General features: G+C 41.9%; 1 protein-coding gene across 2 annotated transcripts in view; it reads left to right on the top strand.

Annotated features, from left to right (window-relative positions):
• The window catches only part of LOC126998692 (reelin-like), a 438,128-nt gene that overhangs the window by 264,242 nt on the left and 155,022 nt on the right, over nucleotides 1–18,864 (top strand). For both annotated transcript variants that reach the window (XM_050860695.1, XM_050860691.1), the window contains 4 exons: nucleotides 2,183–2,346; nucleotides 7,563–7,720; nucleotides 12,940–13,127; nucleotides 17,285–17,496. In XM_050860695.1, the coding sequence (XP_050716652.1) occupies nucleotides 2,183–2,346; nucleotides 7,563–7,720; nucleotides 12,940–13,127; nucleotides 17,285–17,496 (722 nt within the window). The remainder of the gene's footprint in view (nucleotides 1–2,182; nucleotides 2,347–7,562; nucleotides 7,721–12,939; nucleotides 13,128–17,284; nucleotides 17,497–18,864) is intronic.

The following is an 18,864-nucleotide window of genomic DNA, read 5'->3' as shown; positions in this document are numbered from 1 at the left end:
ACACTGCCGAATTTTGGCTCACGAATGTGCGCGAATATGCAAGTCATCCTGTGTCGCGAACAAGTTCGGCATCTTTCTTGCCTGTTCTTGGCCGTTCGGGGACATGTCTGCGTCCACCACGCTACTTTTGACAGTTGGTCACGACCGCCACGAAAGTTTCATGTTGCATGAAAAATTTGCGGCCGTTCGCCGAATGTGCACGAATGCAAAATGGACGCCGAATTGTCGCCGAAATGTCGCCGACATGTCGCAGACAACTCGGCGTCCGATTCGCGGTGTTCGGCGAATTGTCGCCGAATTTTGACCGTTGAAATTTAAATTTTATTGGCAAATTTGTCGCCGACATGTCGCCGACTATTCGGGGACATGTCTCCGACATGTCGCCGAATGGCCAAGACTATTCGGGGACATGTCCCCGAATATTCGGCGAATTAATCACGACACGGCAAACGGGTCGCGGTGGGAGGTGTACACGGGGGTCTGTCTATCTATCTATCTATCTATCTATCTATCTATTTATGTATTATCTTCCTATCTATCTATCTATCTATATCTATCTATATGTATCTATCTATCTATCTATATCTATCTATATGTATCTATCTATCTATCTATATCTATCTATATGTATCTATCTATCTATCTATATCTATCTATATGTATCTATCTATCTATCTATATCTATCTATCTATATATCTATATATATATACGGAATAAAATAATACTATAATAATAAACAGTAAACAAGAAAATATGAAAAACAAGAAGAATCATGAATATATAAAATAGGTATGGAACTAACATTTTCATTTATTTCATAATTAATTTACTATTTACTACTTTATTTATTTCTTAATATCATTATTCTGCCATTATTTAACCTTTCAGTTATTTAGATTTATTTCTTCTTTCAGTTACTGGTTTGTTTACTGATATTACTTAAACATTCATTCATTCTAAAATATTTGTAGGAGAGCAAAACAAAAACAAGTCACATTTATACATTTTATTACACATACTATCATACATATTACCACACATATTACCACACATGGTATTTACTCGCCCACAATTCTGTCCTGCCAGGCCACTGCTCCCCGGGTGTTGTAGTAGTCCATGAGGTAGGCGCGGATTCCCGTGCTTTCATATGCCACAGGGGCATCAGATGATCAGCTGTCAGAAATCTTGGCACTGTCGGAGAATTGTCCCCGACATGTCGCCGACACTTCGGGGACATGCGAAGACAATTCGGAGACTTGTCGCCAGTTATTCCGCGACAAAAAAAACGTTAAAATTTCAGATTTTGAGCTCGGCGACATGGACGCCGAATAGTCGGCGACATGTCTCCGAACTGTCCCCGAATTGTCTTGAGCATTCGCCGACATGTCGCCGAATGATCACGAACTGTAAGAATCTTGGTCATGTCGGCGAACCGGTCGCCGAATTTTTTCACGAACTGATTCGGCGTCAAGTTCGTGGCCAAAATTCGGCAGTGTATTTGGGGCTTTAGTCGAGTAAACTGGCCCAGCATAATCATTATCGAAGACACGATAATCCAGTTATGTCTGTCAGATAGGCGATGCTTTAACACTGACCAAACTAACCGTGCATAACACCTCAGTACACTGTTTTGACAACTGGTCCTACCATAATCATGCATGTTATCTTTATTCGCTTATAACAGCGTTTCCACATTTAATAATGTTATTCAATATACTTAATGTCTTTCCATATACAGATGCATTCACCAAAGCCAAAATAATTAGTATATCATATATGTAATTATAAATGTGCATTTCTTTGCTTGCACCTCCATTTGGATGTCTTTTTTTATATTAACTACATTGATGCATAAGAGAGAATTACTGTATCTTAAGTTGCAGATGCAGAAAGGATTATTTCGCTCCTTGATCGTATTGCAGGTCATCTTTAAAGAATTGTATCTTAAGCCCTCAAGGAAGAGATGCTTCCCCCATAGATGGATACAGCAGAGTCAAAGAGTCAAATTACTGTACGTTAAATTCCAGAGACATAGATTGTTATTTTTTGCCATGGGAGTTATTGTCTCCAATATATATATACATGCAGGGGATCGTAGGTTCACAGGCTCAGATGTTCATTGAGCATCCAATGAGTGTATGGTGCCAGTCTCCTTTTTCACAGTAGTGTTCACACTTGCAGGAGGTCTGATCTGGGGCGTGTTCGTTGGGTGCAGAGGGACGGATGGCGGCAGCAGCACACATGGGCCATCTCACACGTGTATGTGGGGAACGAATGCCTCCTCAGGTGCTCCGGACATGGCACGTGTGACGCTGGGGTGTGTCGATGTCAAAAAGGCTGGACAGGTAAGCGTTGGTTTGTTAAGAATTGAATGTGGCTCAGAATACTAATAGAGGTCTAGGGTACTTACATTGAACGCAGGACAGGGTGTTAAGTTACTATAGTCGGTTCACCCGAGTCTGAAGTGTGCATTATCGTGCAACGGCAACCTGCAGCCACACGGCGTGTCCGATTTCGTGGATACTGTATGCTAGCCTACGCATAGTAAACAGTCGTTAGTGTCAATAATACGCAGGGAGCAATAACGTCGATTATAAGTTAAAAATATTAGTAATGTCACAAATAGCTGTTTTGTTAATTTACAAGATTGCTGATTATGATTGTTATACAGCCTTGAAGCTGCCCACCGAGAAAATTAGCAGGCTTTATATTAATAAAACGGCTATTTGCGACATTACTATTTTTTTTTTTAACTCAAAATCGATTATAATTGATGGTATTTGTTACTGCTGCCTTCATACTATTGACACTAGCGATTGCCTACTATGCGTAGGCTAGCATTCATTATCCACGAAATCAGACACGCCGTGTGGCTGCACGTTGCGTTGCGCGATAATGCACACTTCAGGCTCGAGTGAACCGACTATAGAGTTATGCGTCGCTCTCAGCACACAAGTAAAGGTGAAGGATAGGAACAGACTTTGGGAAGCGAGGTGCTTAATCCCTACAGTGATGTTAAGAAGCATTGGCTTACTGAGATTTGCATGTGACTTGCAGTGTACTTGTATTGAGATTTAGTGTTATAATTTTATAGTGATGCCATTCTTTCTTTGGCTCATGCTCCCCCCCGGAGCTCCATTTGATCCTCTTGAAAGAGTTTCGCTAGAGTGGCTGATAAGTGGTCATCAAGACAGCATGTGGGTTGTCTTCGGCCACTCGGCCATGACTGAAATTTTCAACATGTGGTAGTGGGCTTGTAGCGGCGGGCGCGACATGAAACCGGGTCCTTCAGGACAACGCGCCCCGACGGTGACCATTCAGCCACAGCCTTTCCATTGCTCAAGGGAGTCTGCGAGACCTTCAGCCCCCCATGAGTGACTGGTGTATTCCATCCCTGGGGCATAAGGTTTCCCTGCCATCAAAAAGGTTTCACTTATTGATGAGGAGCAATCCATTTCGCCAACAGTGAACCGCCAGCCTACTATTCAATGCTATGGCCCTGGAGAGCCACCCACCACCAACGCCCGCCCCTCCTTAGCAAGATATCACACACATTTCACTAACCTACCGAAGGGTTTTCTGAAATACCTGCTCCTTACCTGGCACCCCAAATAGGTAATTTTCTTCATTCCTAAGGAAAGACGATAGGTTTTCTCTTCATCTGCCAAAAACTCCTCAACCCTGTCAGCTCAATCCCCTGTTCCTGACTCGGGAAGATACACTTCACTCCTGTTTTGCTTGTCCTTCGAGCAAAACTGCCTTTCAAAAAATTCCACCAAACTGTATCCAAATTGTCCCCTGAATGATACGGTGAGTAGCGCAGCCAGAAGAGACGAGAGAGCAAGGGTGGCGGGGTGGAGAAGGGGAAGAGCGGGATGAACAAGGAAACTCGGGCTGAGACAGTGACGATCGGAAAGAGATTAGGATTTAAGTTAACCCTTTAAAAGTGCAGTGCGGGGGCCGGGGAGGATCGAAGACAAAATTCATCAGTTAGCATCTCAGAAGTAGCTCCTTTCTTACTCTTCCTGTCTTTCTCTCTTTCTTTTTCTCTGTCTTTCTCTTCCTTTTTTCTTTCTTCCTGTCTTTTTCTTTATTACTTTCATTCTTTCTTTACTTCTTTTCCTTTCTCTGGGTGGAGTGACCTGGCTCTCTCTCTCTCTCTCTCTCTCTCTCTCTCTCTCTCTCTCTCTCTCACACACACACACACACACACACACACACACACACATTTTTGGGGGGGCATAATATGTAACTGAGTTGCCATGTACATCTATGTGGCTATAGCTTACAGTGAAATGCGTGCGGGGACGGTGGAAGACAAAATTCAAAAGCACCTTTCCACTTCTAACCTTCTATTTGATCGCCAGTATGGGTTCCGTAAGGGGCGTTCTACTGGCGATCTTCTGCTCTCTTAACTGGTTCTTGGTCATCCTCTCTTAGCCGTTTCGGTGAAACTTTCTCTGTTGCACTAGACATATCGAAAGCTTTCGATTGAGTCTGGCACCAGTCTTTGCTTTCTAAAATGCCCTCTTTCGAGTTCTATCCCTCTCTCTGTTCCTTTATCTCCAGTTTCCTTTCCGGCCGTTCTATCTCTGCGGTGGTAGACGATCACTCTTCTTCCCCTAAACCTATCAACAGTGGTGTTCCACAAGGCTCTGTCCTATCACCCACTCTCTTCCTGTTATTCATCAAAGATGTTCTTTCCATTACAAACTGTCCTGTCCACTTATACGCCAACGACTTTACTCTGCATTATTCAACTTCTTTCAGTAAAAGGCCATCCCAACAGAAAGTACATGACTCCAGACTGGAGGCTGCAGAACGCTTAACCTCAGACCTTGCTATCATTTCCGATTGGGGTGAAAGGAACCCTTTGTCCTTCAATGCCTCAAAAACTCAATTTCTCCACCTATCAACTCGACACAATCTTCCAAACACCTATCCCCTATTCTTCGACAACACTCAGCTGTCACCTTCTTCAACATTAAATAGCCTTGGTCTATCTTTAACTCAAAATCTAAACTGGAAACTTCACATCTCCTCTCTCACTAAATCAGCTTCCTCGAGGTTGGGTGTTCTGTATCACCTCCGCCAGTTCTTCTCCCCCGCACAGTTGCTATCCATATACAGGGGCCTTTTCCGCCCTCGTATGGAGTATGCATCTCACGTGTGGGGGGGGCTCCACTCACACAGCTCTTCTGGACAGAGCGGAGTCTAAGGCTCTTCGTCTCATCAGCACTCCTCCTCAATGAAAGCAGATCAGTAGATATCATATATCTGGATTTTCAAAAGGCATTTGATAAGGTCCCCCACCAACGATTGCTCAGCAAACTATTGGCGCACGGTATCTCGGGTAACATTCACAATTGGCTTGTAGACTGGCTCTCTGAGCGGAAACAGAGTAGTTCTAAACGGTGTTACATCTAACTGGCTCGACGTCAGAAGCGGCGTACCTCAAGGATCAGTGCTTGGCCCCATGCTCTTCTTAATTTATGTTAATGATATCGATGATGGGCTCACTTGCAAAGTATCAAAATTTGCTGATGACACAAAAATTGCTAGTAAAGTAACTGCGACACTCGACGAAGAAGCTTTACAATCAGATCTAGATCGACTTGCACGTTGGGCCAATCAATGGCAAATGAAATTTAACGTTGACAAGTGTAAAGTGTTGCACATCGGAAAAAAATAACAATCGCGTTCGGTACGTAATGAATGGCAAACAACTTTCTGCAGTAAGTAAAGAAAAGGATCTTGGAATCACTATATCAAGCGATTTAAAGCCCGGTCAGCATTGTTCAGAGGTAGTTAAAACTGCAAACAAATTGGTTGGCTTCATCGGACGAGTCTTTAATAATAAATCGGAAAAAGTAATATTAAAACTGTATAATTCGTTGGTTCAACCCCGTCTAGAGTACTGTGTACAGTTTTGGTCTCCCTACTACAAAAAAGACAGAAAAGTTGAAACGGGTTCAACGAAGAGTAACAAAGATGATTCCTAGGTTGAGAAATTTATCAGCTTAAAGAAGTAAATTTATTCAGTCTATCAAAACGAAGAATGCGAGGTGATCTAATAGAAGTGTTTAAAATGTTCAAAGGATTCAGTGTTATTAATGCGGAAGATTATTTTAAAATTGATCGATCAAATAGAACAAGAAGAAATCGCAATTTGAAGATAAGTGGTAAAAGATTCTCGTTGCACGAAGCCAAACACTTCTTCAATCGAGTTGTTAATGTTTGGAACTCTCTACCCTGTGATGTCGTTGATAGTACAACAGTTACGGCCTTCAAGAATAGATTAGACAAGTGTTTTGAATCCAACCAGCAACTAAGATATTACTCATTGTCGTAATAACGTTAAGTTCTTTCGAATACTGGTGTCCTTGTCCGCTTTTATCGCCCGGTTAGTGGTAGCAGTAATGGTAGTTCTTTCCTCTTTCCTACATAATTTCCATGCAGTTTTTCCATGCTGCATGGTTCTTTTTCCTTTCCTGCCAGCTTTGGCTGGAGGGATGGGGGGTGGGGAGGAGCCTTCGCCTTTGCTGTCCTTCATCTTCCACCTTTGATTAGATAGTTAGTGTAGCTTGTCACAAACAGCCTCGTAAGGACCAGCAGGTCTGCTGTTGTTTGTTCTTCCTTTGTGTTCCTTACTGATAGTCTTATACCTCTTAAATTCCGTCGCGATGTTGCCTCTCTTTCTATCTTCTATCGATACTTTCACGCTGACTCCTCTTCTGAATTTGCTAACTGCATGCCTCCCCCTCCACTCCGCGGCCCCGCTGCACACGACTTTCTACTCATGCTCATCCCTATACTGTCCAAACCCCTTATGCAAAAGTTAACCAGCATCTTCACTTTTCATCCCTCACGCTGGTAAACTCTGGAACAATCTTCCTACTACTTGAACTCTTTCAAGAGGAGGGTATCAGGACACCTCTCCTCCCGAAATTGACCTCTCTTTTTGGCCACTCCTCTGTATTCTTTTCAGGAGCAGTAAGTAGCGGGCTTTTTTTCTTTAATATTTTTTTTTAGGCCCTTAAACTGTCTCCTTTGCTGTAAAAAAAAAAAAATCTTCTCTTTCTTACATTATTTCTATCCTTATATATTTCTTGCTTTCTTATTGTTTTTCTTTCTTTCTCCTTTCTTTCTTTCTTCCTTCCTTTCTTTCATTCTTCTCTTTCTCTATCTTTCTTTCTCTCTTTCTCCTTTCTTTCTTTCTTTCTCCTTTCTTTTTTTCCTCCTTTATTCTTCTGTTCCTTTCTTTCTATCTTTCTTTCTTCCTTTCTTTCTTTCTTTTTTTCTTTCTTTCTCTTTCTCCCTTTTCTCTTTCATTCAAAAACATTTAGCCAAATCTTTACGAAATATTTCCACGGGTCTTGAAAGAGTACAAGGAGGTCCTCCGTGGCCCACTTGCCGATATTTATGAGATTTCAGCGAATTTTGGTTTTCTGCTCTGTATATGAGAAGTAGCTAATGTGACGCTTTATATTTTCCCTGTGAAAGCATTGAAAATGTTCTTTATTGTTTTAAATTTGAAGCCTTAAACCTTGTTGTGCTTCAGGTGAGGAGTGTGAAGAGCCGCTCACACCTCTGCCAACCTTCTTGGCGGCTGACTTCGAAACTGAGGACTGGGCGAGGGCCTGGCAGAGGGCGGTGGGAGGTCAGCCCGGTGACCACTGTGGACCTGTGGCCTCGCGTCGCGCACTCCACTTCCAAGGGGTGAGTATGGATGAATGGAGCCAGTGGGTAGTAAAGGGAAGTAATGTGGGCAACGAAAAAATAATGGAAGCAAGTTGTTGAGAGAAATAGGCGCACTTACATAACTATATCTGATCCAGGATTCAGGACGTTTCCTAAGTTAAAGGCGGTAATGTTATAATTGTATTTCGTAATGAATCTTTATAACCAAAAACTAACTAAAATTATGAGTATCCTTTTTCTTAAACAGAACATTGAATAAACAACAGAACAATAATATGAAAATACGTACAGCCACCGTTGCCAGATTATCGTACTCAGAGCATAGTATTTATAAGTTTCTGACGCCTAACAATTGCCAAGAAACATCAGGATCTAATCTTTTAACGATAACTCTAAATTAGTTTCGTTATTGGAGCCCAGAAGACAGTTTGGTGGTAGGAAGTCGGGAAATATAGCGGCTGAGTACGACAATCTGGCATCGTTGAGTCTGTAGCCCCGAGGCCCGAGGCAGCGCGCACGCCATTTTGCGGGTATCAGATGCTTTAAATAGCATATTTTTACTGCTTAAAGCAGGTGATGTCACTTATTGTGACTTCGGGAGCTTTCATACTTATCTATTTGTGTATATTTCATGGTGGCAAAACTTACATTACTAGTTTCATTTTTACTAGTGACACGAATTTGTGACTGTTTATCACAATAGATTTCACTCTAATAAGTGAATCAGACACCACAGAATATTTCCAGTGTGTGTATGAATTAATACAAAGATAAGCACATACTTTGATTTAACTCTAGGATGTCTCATGGATCATTAATAAATAAAAAAACAAAATATCCGGATAGGCTACTCTTTAGCCCATGACCTTCAATGGCCCCCCCAAAACAGTCCCTCCGCCAAGTTTGTACCCCACATTTGGTGATGTTAGGTGCGCCAATTGGGCCAATAGCTGTTGGACCTTCTTAAATATATTTCTAAGAGAGGATTCCCTTTTAAAAACTAATGAAGGCTAAATATTCATCCTCTTGATGCCCTCAACTGGAATCTATTTTAGAAGGCACACCCTATTGGTGGTTGTATTTTGTTACAAAGTTGACACCTCTCACCTCTGCAATATTAAACTCTTATTACCCTCAGAGAATTTCCTCAGTATTAGCCTGTCCGGCACTTGGATTACATCTCTAGTTAAAGGCTTGTACTTGTCCATGGCCTGTCTTCGCGTGTCATTAACCAGTGGTTTGATAACGTGCTGGACTTGCGATTGTCAGAAAGTACCGTCCTCGAGTGAACTCAGATCACGGATCTTTGGGTACTGATAGCACCTCACATCACACTTACACACCCACAGGAGGCGGGACAAAACCACTGGTCGACACCGTGCACCCCACCCGGCCTTTGAACTCCTGTTAATCATGATCATTTCATCTCTGCCAGGAGTAGCACCAATTATATTCCTCGACTCACCAAAAAATCTTTCATTAATAAAAATAAAAAATAAAAAATGCAAAAACCTTGCTTTTCTAATTATTGCAGACTTTTGGCATCTAGCCAAAATTACCTCTGACAATTTTACATCTTAATCTTTCCCGCCTCTCCTCAGTTCTGGTGAAGCCCAGCTGTCATGTTTTCTATTTTCTTTGGCCTCAATCCTTGGAGGGCATATAGAATAGCTGGAGTGCTTCCTAGTGTCCTTAAATACTGCGCTACCGTTTTGACACCCCGGCTGGTCACATTCTTTTATCTCTGCCTTTCAACATCCACCTTTCCTTCCTGCTGAAATTACGCCTACATACAGTCATTCTAAGAAGGATGACTGCGGTAATCCTTAAGGTATCGTCCTAGGGTAGGCGGTGGCTGAGTGGTAGCGTGCTGGGCCCACATTCACCGCGTGATGGACGACGCGGGTTCGAATCCCCACGCTACCACCTCGGATTTTTCAGTCACAGCCGAGTGGCTTAAAACTACCCACATGCTGTCCTGAAGACCACCCATCAACCAGTGCTCTAGAGGAAACCGTCCAAGTGAATCAAGAACGAGTTCCGGGGGGCAGCATGAGCCAAGAGAAGATGGCGCCACTATAAACACTTGCCTGCGCCATGACGGGCTGGACCGACTACCATCTAGGCCCCTCAAGAAAAGCCTACCGGCGCTATAGATGTACACGTAAAAAAAAAAAAAAAAAAAAGCTATGCTTTTTTTTGTCTTCCTAAAGCTTTTGAAACAAAATTTGATTAATAGGAACATTCTTAAGCATCTATTAACGGATTCCGCACTGGTGCTCTCATGTCTTTCTAATCCTTTCTAATTCCTGGTCATCATATCAGTCACTTCGGCGAAACTTTTGATGTTGCCTTAGATATCTTGAAAGCTGTTGGCAGACTGAGGCAAAAAATATTGCTTATTAGACTACCCTCCTACGGATTTTCTAACTCACTTTGTACTTTTATCTCCAGTTGTATTTACTTATTTGTGAAACGTATTAAGGAAACTACACTTGTTGGTCTCGCCTCTAAATTTTAGTTTATCAAGTTTATCTTTAAATTCAGGTGTAGTTTTTGCTTGAACCATTTTCTTTTCGGGGTCATTCTAGGTGTTAATACATCTATGACCAAAGCTATGTTTCTTCATATCTCTCAGGCACCTTGTACTTCTCAGTTTCTTTTCGTGACCTCTTGTATTTCTAGTAATCCATATAAGCAGGTCATTCCTGTTGATAATTTCCATTTCCTTCATCGCCCTGTACATTGCAATCAGGTATTTGTGTGTGTGTGTGTGTGTGTGTGTGTGTGTGTGTGTGTGTTGTTGTTGTTGTTGTTGTTAAAGATTTACCCCTAGTATCACTAGGGGAACGGGCCCTTGTCCGAAGACGGCCCGTTGAGAGGGAAAAGACCGCTCCCCCCTGCACGAGGGAGCACGGGCCTTAGCCAAAGGCAAGGTGCCGACAAACCGACTCTATCGGCGATCGAAATCTAGCCGACGAAGTCGGTCTGTCGACGAGGACTGGCGTGTCTCTGTGTGTGTGTGTGTGTGTGTGTGTGTGTGTGTGTTTACCAATTTGTAGTCTACCGGGCCCGAGCTAAGCTCTAATAGTCCCGTCTCCATATCTACATTTATCTAGCCTTTCCTTCATTTGTTGGACACTGCTCTCCTCCACCTCTTCCCGCAAGCCGTTCCATGTGTTAACACTTCAATGTGGAAAACTATACTTTTTAAGTCACTCAAACAGGTTCCTTTATTAAGTTTCTTCCTATGTCCTCTCAGCCCCTGTGTTCTCGCAGTTAAGAAGAGATCATCCCCATCCACCTCATCAAACTTGTTTACCAACTTATACAGCGTGATCAGATCTCCTCTCTCCCTTTGTTCCAGTGTCGTCAAGTCCATCTCCTTCAATCTGTCTTCATACGTCATATTTGAGAGTTCTGGGACCATTTTACTTGTAATTCGTTGTATCTTTTCCAGCTTTCTGATATCCTTTTTTTGGGGGGAGGCGACCATACAACTGCAGCATATTCAAGCTTTGGTCTAATCATTGCAGTTATTATTTTCTTCATCATTTCTTTGTCCATAAAATGGAATGATACCCTTATATTCTGCATCATCTTGTAGGTTTCTCCAAACAGCTTGTTTATGTGCTTTTCTGGGGATAGTGTGTCTTGCATCGTTACTCCCATATCTTTTTCTTCACGTACCACCTTTAAGTTTTCTTCTCCCATCCTGTGTGTTTTCCTTGTTTTTATTTTATTTTTTACTTTTCCCCATTTCCATATCATGGCACCTTTTTGCATTAAATTCCATCTTTCATAACTGGCTCCATCCATACACTCTGTCCAGGTCTTTTTGCAGCTTCTCACAATCTTCCTCCATCCTCACTTTTCTTAATAACTTTGCATCATTTGCAAAAAGGCTCATATAACTTTTTTATATCCTTTGGCATATCATTTATATATATTATGACCATCATTAGTGCCAGAACTGAGCCTTGCGGAACTCCACTCAACTCTCTTCCATTTGATTTCTCCTCCCTAATTACCGTCCTCATTTCTCTTCCCGTTAAGTAATCTTTCATCTACTCGATAATTTTTCCGCCCATTCCTCCCCACTGTTGTAGTTTCCAGATTAACCTTTTGTGCGGAACCTTGTCAAAAGCACTTTTCAAATCGAGATAAACACAATCAGCCCACCCTTCTCTCTCTTACAGCACGTCTATTGCTCTTGAGTAGAAACTTAGTAAGTTAGTAACACACGATCTCCCTTTTCTAAATCCAAACTGTCCTTCATTCATCATGTTTTCCTTTTCTAAATGTTCGGCCCATTATTTTTTTTTATTATACTTTCACAAATCTTGCACATTACACCTGTCAAACAAACTGGTCTTTAATTTAGTGGTTCAGTTTTATCTCCACTTTTATAAATTGGTACAATGTTCGCTCTCTTCCATTTTAAGGGCAATTTTCCTGTATTTATAGAGCATGTTATTATGTTCTAAAGTGGCTCCATAAATTCATTTCAACATTCTTTTAGCACTTGTCTCGAGATTCCATCCGGTCTCATAACTTTCCTTCCATCTAAGGTTTTCATCAGCTGTATCAGTTCTCCTTTATCAACCTTTATATAATTCAGTTTCCCCTAATTGCTATTTTCTAGACCCCAGTCAAAGTCGTTTCGTAAACACTTTATGAAAAATTATGTTTAATATTTCTGCAATTCCTTTGTCCTTTTCGTAGATTACATTTTTTTCTTCAGCCTTTCCATTTCTTCGTTTTTTATAACTTCCCGTTTACGAATTTATAAAATATTTTTGGTTCTTCTTTACATTTAAAAACTATTCCTTTTCAAATTTAGCTTCCTCCTCTCTCTTTATTTTCACATAATCATTTCTTGCTTTTTTTTTATATTTGTCCTTATTGTTCTTATTTGGTCTTTTCTTTAAATTCTTCCATGCCTTATTTCTATATTTTCTTGCCGTCCCACACCTCCATCCAAACCATGTTTTCTCTCCTTTAGTTTTTACTGCGTAGACTGGAACATATATATCTATTCCACTGTTGTAAATATTCATAAAAATATCATATTTCTCTTGAATATTAGTACTTTTCTTCATATCAGTCCAGTCTACCCCGCCGAAGAAAGTCTTGAGTCCAAAGTAATCTGTGTGTGTGTGTGTGTGTGTGTGTGTGTGTGTGTGTGTGTGTGTGTGCAGCATACCATCAACATGTGACGAGTACCTTCCCAACAGAGCTGCAGTAGGTACCTGGAGACGAAAGATCTCGACCTGCGGGATGCCCTCTTCGTGCAATTCGACTTAGAGGCGGGGTGCATAGAAACCGAGGCTAGGCCGGGAATCCTACTCCTTCAAGCCTCTTGTGACGCTGGCCTCACCTGGACCACACTCAAAAAGCTTCGTCCTCCTCACCACCTGCCATCGTACGTTTTTTACTTACTGTCCATAATTATGCATGGGTGTTATTTTTAAGGTCAACTTTAGGGAGTAGAGTTTAGCATGATATTGCTTTTCTAGACGGTCATCATGCTACTAATAGTGTTTTTACTATTGCTGCTATTACTACTGAAATTTGCATGAGCTCATTTAAACAAGGGTGTGTAGGCCTCCAGGGAATGGAGTAGTATTCTGATGACAAGCTGGGTTCTTTGATACCAGACAAAGGAATAAATGCAGCGGGATTGGATTCAAGTCTATGGGCCCCATCCTTGAATGACTAGTCATCAATTAGGAGGCTATGAATGGGATGGAGCTCTTTGTAGTCACCCGCCAAATGCGAAAAGCGCCTAAAACCCACTAAACTGCGAGGTACCTTTCTTGGAAATTCGAGTAGAGGTGATTTCACATCTGACATCTGACAGTCTCCGCCATCTCAATTTTATTTTCCCAGTTTTCGGACTAGATCACTGAAATGATGCGCAATCAAATGTATTTGAAATGGGAAGTGGTCCCATCACTTCAGCACAAATGGATGCAGTTACAAGAAGGCTTCAACTTATAGGGGTTACCTGATTAATTTCATGGTCCTCGCACATTTTTCGACCTGATATTTTAAATTTGTCATTGAATGATGGTTTAGTCATGGGATAAATATATAAGTAAATGTTGTTAATGTTATATTTTGCTGTGTTATATACACATTTTGGCTCATAAAAATAAATTAAAAAGGAACGAAATTTGCGTGAGCAATAGCGAGCAGTCCCTACCATCTGATGTCATCACACACTGAGAGCCTGAGTGGAGCGGCAGCATGTGAGCCAAAGAATTCTAGGGAGGTATGGAGAGGCGACGCTTTCGGTGAAAATTAAGAAAAAAACTAAAAATTCAGCTCTTGGCCAGAGGGCAGCATCATGACTATAAACAATAGATTTAAAGATCTAGGCCCTTACATATAAAGCTAACTCTTTCCCTGAAGCGTGTCTTAGGCGATCATAATGGCTACAAGTCGTCCTAAATCCTGGGGTGTTTCTCTCAAGACGTCATAGCGAGCTCGAAACTTGTTCCTTGGCTAAAGTTAAATGAGAGGTGGAATAAGGCCTGGGCCTTTGCTTCAGACACGCTCTGCAGACATCGAAGCAGCGGTAGTGGCCCGGCGTTGCCCAAGATCTTTTGGCCATAGGAGGGTCGTCATTAACGAAAGGAGCGATGCAGAACTAATAAAAAGACTGGACGTGGAAGGAATTGTGTTTGTGACTGACCTCTTAGCCCATTATGACTTGCAGGAAGAAGTTGAAAGGTCTGTGCTACCATTAATGTGACTTTGTTGTGCTATTTTGACGTCTGGTGGAGAATGTTTTTGTAAGCCGTTTTATGTGGTTCTCATACTCTCATACTCTCATACTTATAGGAGTGAGATTTCCATGGGTCTCCTTTGGAAGGTTAATGTTTTCTAATTGTTTCAGTGCATATTACTGCAAGGAAGAATCAGGGCAGTCCGGTATCTCTTTACCTACTTAACCAATTGCTCCTCAGTTGTCAATTATGTCTTTTATTGGCCTTCAAACCTTCCGGAAAACCATAAGCAAGAATGTAAAAACGGGCGTCCACAGGAACTTTTTAAGGGGGGTAAAACAAATATGCTCCTTGTCCTATACATATATACGTCAAATTTTATGTTTTTTTATTGATTAACAACAACGTAAATTCGCACCCCAATAACTACAGCTCCAAGTGCCCTGAGGTTTTGAAAATATTAATTCTGATATAATTTGCAAACGAGTGAGAAGGGGAATATATCAGAATTCTAAGGGGGTGCGGGAAACTGCCCCCCTTTGCCCCCCTCCGGATGCCCATATGTAAAAATTAAATCAAGTGTGAAAGTACTTCGTAACTCTATTGTTTCCTGCGCCGGGTGTTTGCGCGGTCAACACTGTTTTCACGGCGTTGTTAAAAACATCCATTTACATTAAAAAAAAAAACCCTCCCTGTAGCCTTAGCAAACAACTTTTTAATGTATGTGGTGTATTTTTCCTCAATATATTCACCACTCCCAGGTATTGTTACCCATCAAGTTTAATATAAGAAAACTGATCTCGAATACCGGCAAGGGAAGTCGGCATGCGGTTCACCCAGCTTTCCTTTGAGGTTGATCGATAAATGGGTACCTGGGGAAACTTGTGGAAGGTAAACTGTGGTAATTCGGATGTCACATTGGCCCTGCGTCCCGGAGTAAAGCCCCGTTCACACTGTGCCGACTCTGGGCCACAACTACCCACGACTCTAGGGTACACGAGGTCTTGGGTGTTGATGTGAAAGGGTCGGGCATGTCTTGAGACTGATGCCGAATGCTGCGCCGACGTCGTGACGGGAGTCTGGAGTCGTGAGGGTTAGCACGACATACTGGCAACTATAGCTAGATTTTGTTGCATGATCAGAATGCAGAAACTACAGAGTTATTTATAGCAACATTTCACTCGCCCCAACCATCACGGCGCGCGAGACACGCTGTATGATGATGTTAAAAAAAAATGAGTGTCGCGCGCGCCATGATGGTTGGGGCGAGTGACATGTTGCTATAAACAACCCTGTGTTTTCAATATGTGGAGCTTTATCTGCATTCTGATCACACTATCGTGTTCATGAGAGATTTTCCTACCTAATAATAATATATTTCTGCAGTCAATGAACAACTGTTTAAAATAGTGAGCATAATTAAAACATGTTATAAACATTTTTTTAACATCTTCACAGTTCAACTCATCGTAATACCATTTTCTTTTTTGTTTTGTCGAGTTTTTACAATACATCTTGATTCTCCAGTCACTGCTGAGTCTGATGGTGTCAATCAAAACTGGCTAGCTCATATATGAGTTGAGCTATGGCTTATAATAAAGAAACATGCCTCACTCGAGCATGCAAGATGTGGTCCGACATGAGTGTTAGCGGGAGAGCGGAGCAGCCAATCAGCTGCAAGCTTACCAACCTGCCTAGGCGCCAGGAATCTAGCTTAAGTGCACAGACTATAGTTGGCCGAATGTCCCTGACAGTCGGCAAGACACCAAGACCCCAATAAAACCTCTCCCCCCTTCTTGGAGCGTGGGAACTAACTGGTCAAATGGAAAAGTGGCTGGGTTGTCGTGGCCCAAAGTCGGCACAGTGTGAACGGGGCTTAATGGGTTCTTCCCCACCACAGGCTCAAAGGCCAATGCGACGGTGATGAGCACCGCGGCCACGGACATCTTTTGTGTGTACCCCAACTTAACCTTACCCTTTATGAAAGACGGCTCATGTTTTTTTTTTGAGAGCACGTTATTAGGCCTAGAAACCCGTCCTGCACACCGGCATATACAACACATGTATTGAGTGTTTAGGGACATTCATAAAGATCTCATTAAATGCATCCTTTCAAACGCCTTTATCACGTGAAGTAAACTAAGCAGACTGATTCTCTCTCTCTCTCTCTCTCTCTCTCTCTCTCTCTCATATGAGTGAATGAATGAAGGTACGAATGCATGAGTGAAAAATCAATTTGATCATAAAAAGAAAAAGATCAAAGAAGTATGAATAAATTTGTTACACTGTAACATAGATGTTCTGATTACTTCAGGTGTGTTTGCTCACTGTAGGATTAACTTTAAACATCACCATCTGATTTGAATATGGTAAGATTTGCCAAGATTAAAATGTTGGCCTTTGGTTCACTTGATGCCCATCGCCAAAATTTTGAACCGCCAAACTAAATACCGCGAAAAATCCAGATTCTATTATATTGAACATCACTATGCTGTCTAGATTCCTAATGCATGAACTCCGGTGAACTCTGGAATAGCCTTACCATGTCTGTATTTCCTCTTTCAAAAGACTGAAAAGTTTCCAGAGAGTATCAAGACACCTTTTTTTATTACAGTCGGCACAATTACTTTTACTTGGCGTCAACATTGCTATGGAGCATTTTTATGTTCGATTTGCGCTGCAAATGTCTCCATGGATGTAGGCAAAATATTAATTGATCTCCCTGTCTGTTGAATTGTTCCCTATGGTCTTGATGATATCTGATAGATGACATTATGTTATGTGAGCCTAAGATCTGGGGAAGACCAGGCTGCGTAGGCTTTGGTTGAGTCTATGTTTGTTGACTCAGATACGTGTGGGTGGAACTACAAGCGGCACAGCGATGTCTGGGTGGGCGTGTAAGGTGGTGGCAGCCGCAAGCTGGTGACACCGACCGCTACGACTGGGCATTGGACGCTGTGGTGGTGGGCGGGAGCTTGACACCTCCAGACACCCTCACCTACAATCACCCAGACCACCTGGAACCGCCCTTATGGCTGCGTCGATACAATGCACATCAAGGTCAGACAGCATCTTACACGTTCCCCATTAAGTGCATGTCATTAGCCTTTCCACGAGGAAATATGCATCTCCCCTTCCTAATAAGTGTAAAACATTTCCCAATCCATAAGAATGCCAATTTTATTTTCTAGCTAAGGTTAAGTGGGATTACCGGGTGCTGGGAAAGGTAAAAAATATATTCGTTGTTGATGAACGTGCACTTATTCTCAGAGTTTAAGTGAGTATAGTAAACAAACCTCCTCTATTTTTGCCTTGTTTTGAGAGTAAACTAACAAGAAAGGAGAAAATATATGAACGCAAGTACCAGAATGGATGATATGGAGATGGCAGAATTGACGCGACTTATCAACAGAAAAGTTTGGGATATTCGTAAATTTAACGAGGACAAGAATGAAGAAACTATAAATGGTAAAAGTATGACAATAACAAAGACAGGGAAATGGCGGACATGAGTTGTTTGCTCTAAAATATGCAAACTTCAAGGCCATGAATATGATGGAGGAGATGGTTAGGGCTGTGCCCCACGCGACTTCAATGCATTTACTGGCACAGAAAGAGCGGCAAAGAGTTGTGTGTTGGTCCCCATGCCCCTGGCTCCTTCTGAACTTTACTAAGTCCAGAGGATTGCTGGCTCCTGGTTCCAGAAATGCGAGCCTCGCCCCTTGACTTAGTATAGCAATGATGGCACTGGTAAAAGAGATCGATCACATCCTCGTGAGTACTCGATGGGGGATCTTCCAGAACTGCATCTAGCGGAATCGCTGGAGGTCCTGGTGATGGCTCTTGACTAAATATGTCCTGAGTCATAACCAAGGACTAATCGTTCGGTGGCTTGTTCAATAACACAGTGCAGCCTGTTCATGCAAGTGATGAGGACATAAGGTCACCAAAATTTACACATAACTTGGTAGCGTATATTGAATAACATTGGTGGGACTTGTCAGAAAGTCACTTGACGGGTTGCACTGGCCCAGTGTTATGGACTCGCCAAACAGGAATATATCGCGTTGCTGATATATTCGATCAGGTGGACAAAGATTCGAATCTTAAAGGGGAGCGCCTGGAGTTGATTTTTTAACGAAGTTTTTTTGTTTTTTGTTTTTAATTCACAAAGTATTTTTTTTCTCGTTCAACATGTCGGGGATACCATGAAATATCATGTAGTGAAGTTTATTTTTTCTATAATTTAAAGAACGGCGTCCCTTTAAGACATTAAAATGCCTCGCGCTATTGCGTCATAGTTTGACTTACGCGGTCTACAGAAATCTTGGCAACCCAAGTCTCCTCAAAAGATGTTTGAAGGGTGCTACCCAGAACACCATTAAATCTTTGCATTCGGAGGTTTGGATCAGGTGCCGTAAAGTCAAG

This window comes from Eriocheir sinensis, chromosome 2, assembly GCF_024679095.1.
Source record: "Eriocheir sinensis breed Jianghai 21 chromosome 2, ASM2467909v1, whole genome shotgun sequence".
NCBI classification, from domain to species: Eukaryota; Metazoa; Arthropoda; class Malacostraca; order Decapoda; family Varunidae; genus Eriocheir; species Eriocheir sinensis.
The sequence above is the reverse complement of the archived record's forward strand: the minus strand, read 5'-3'. Positions and strand labels throughout refer to the sequence as shown.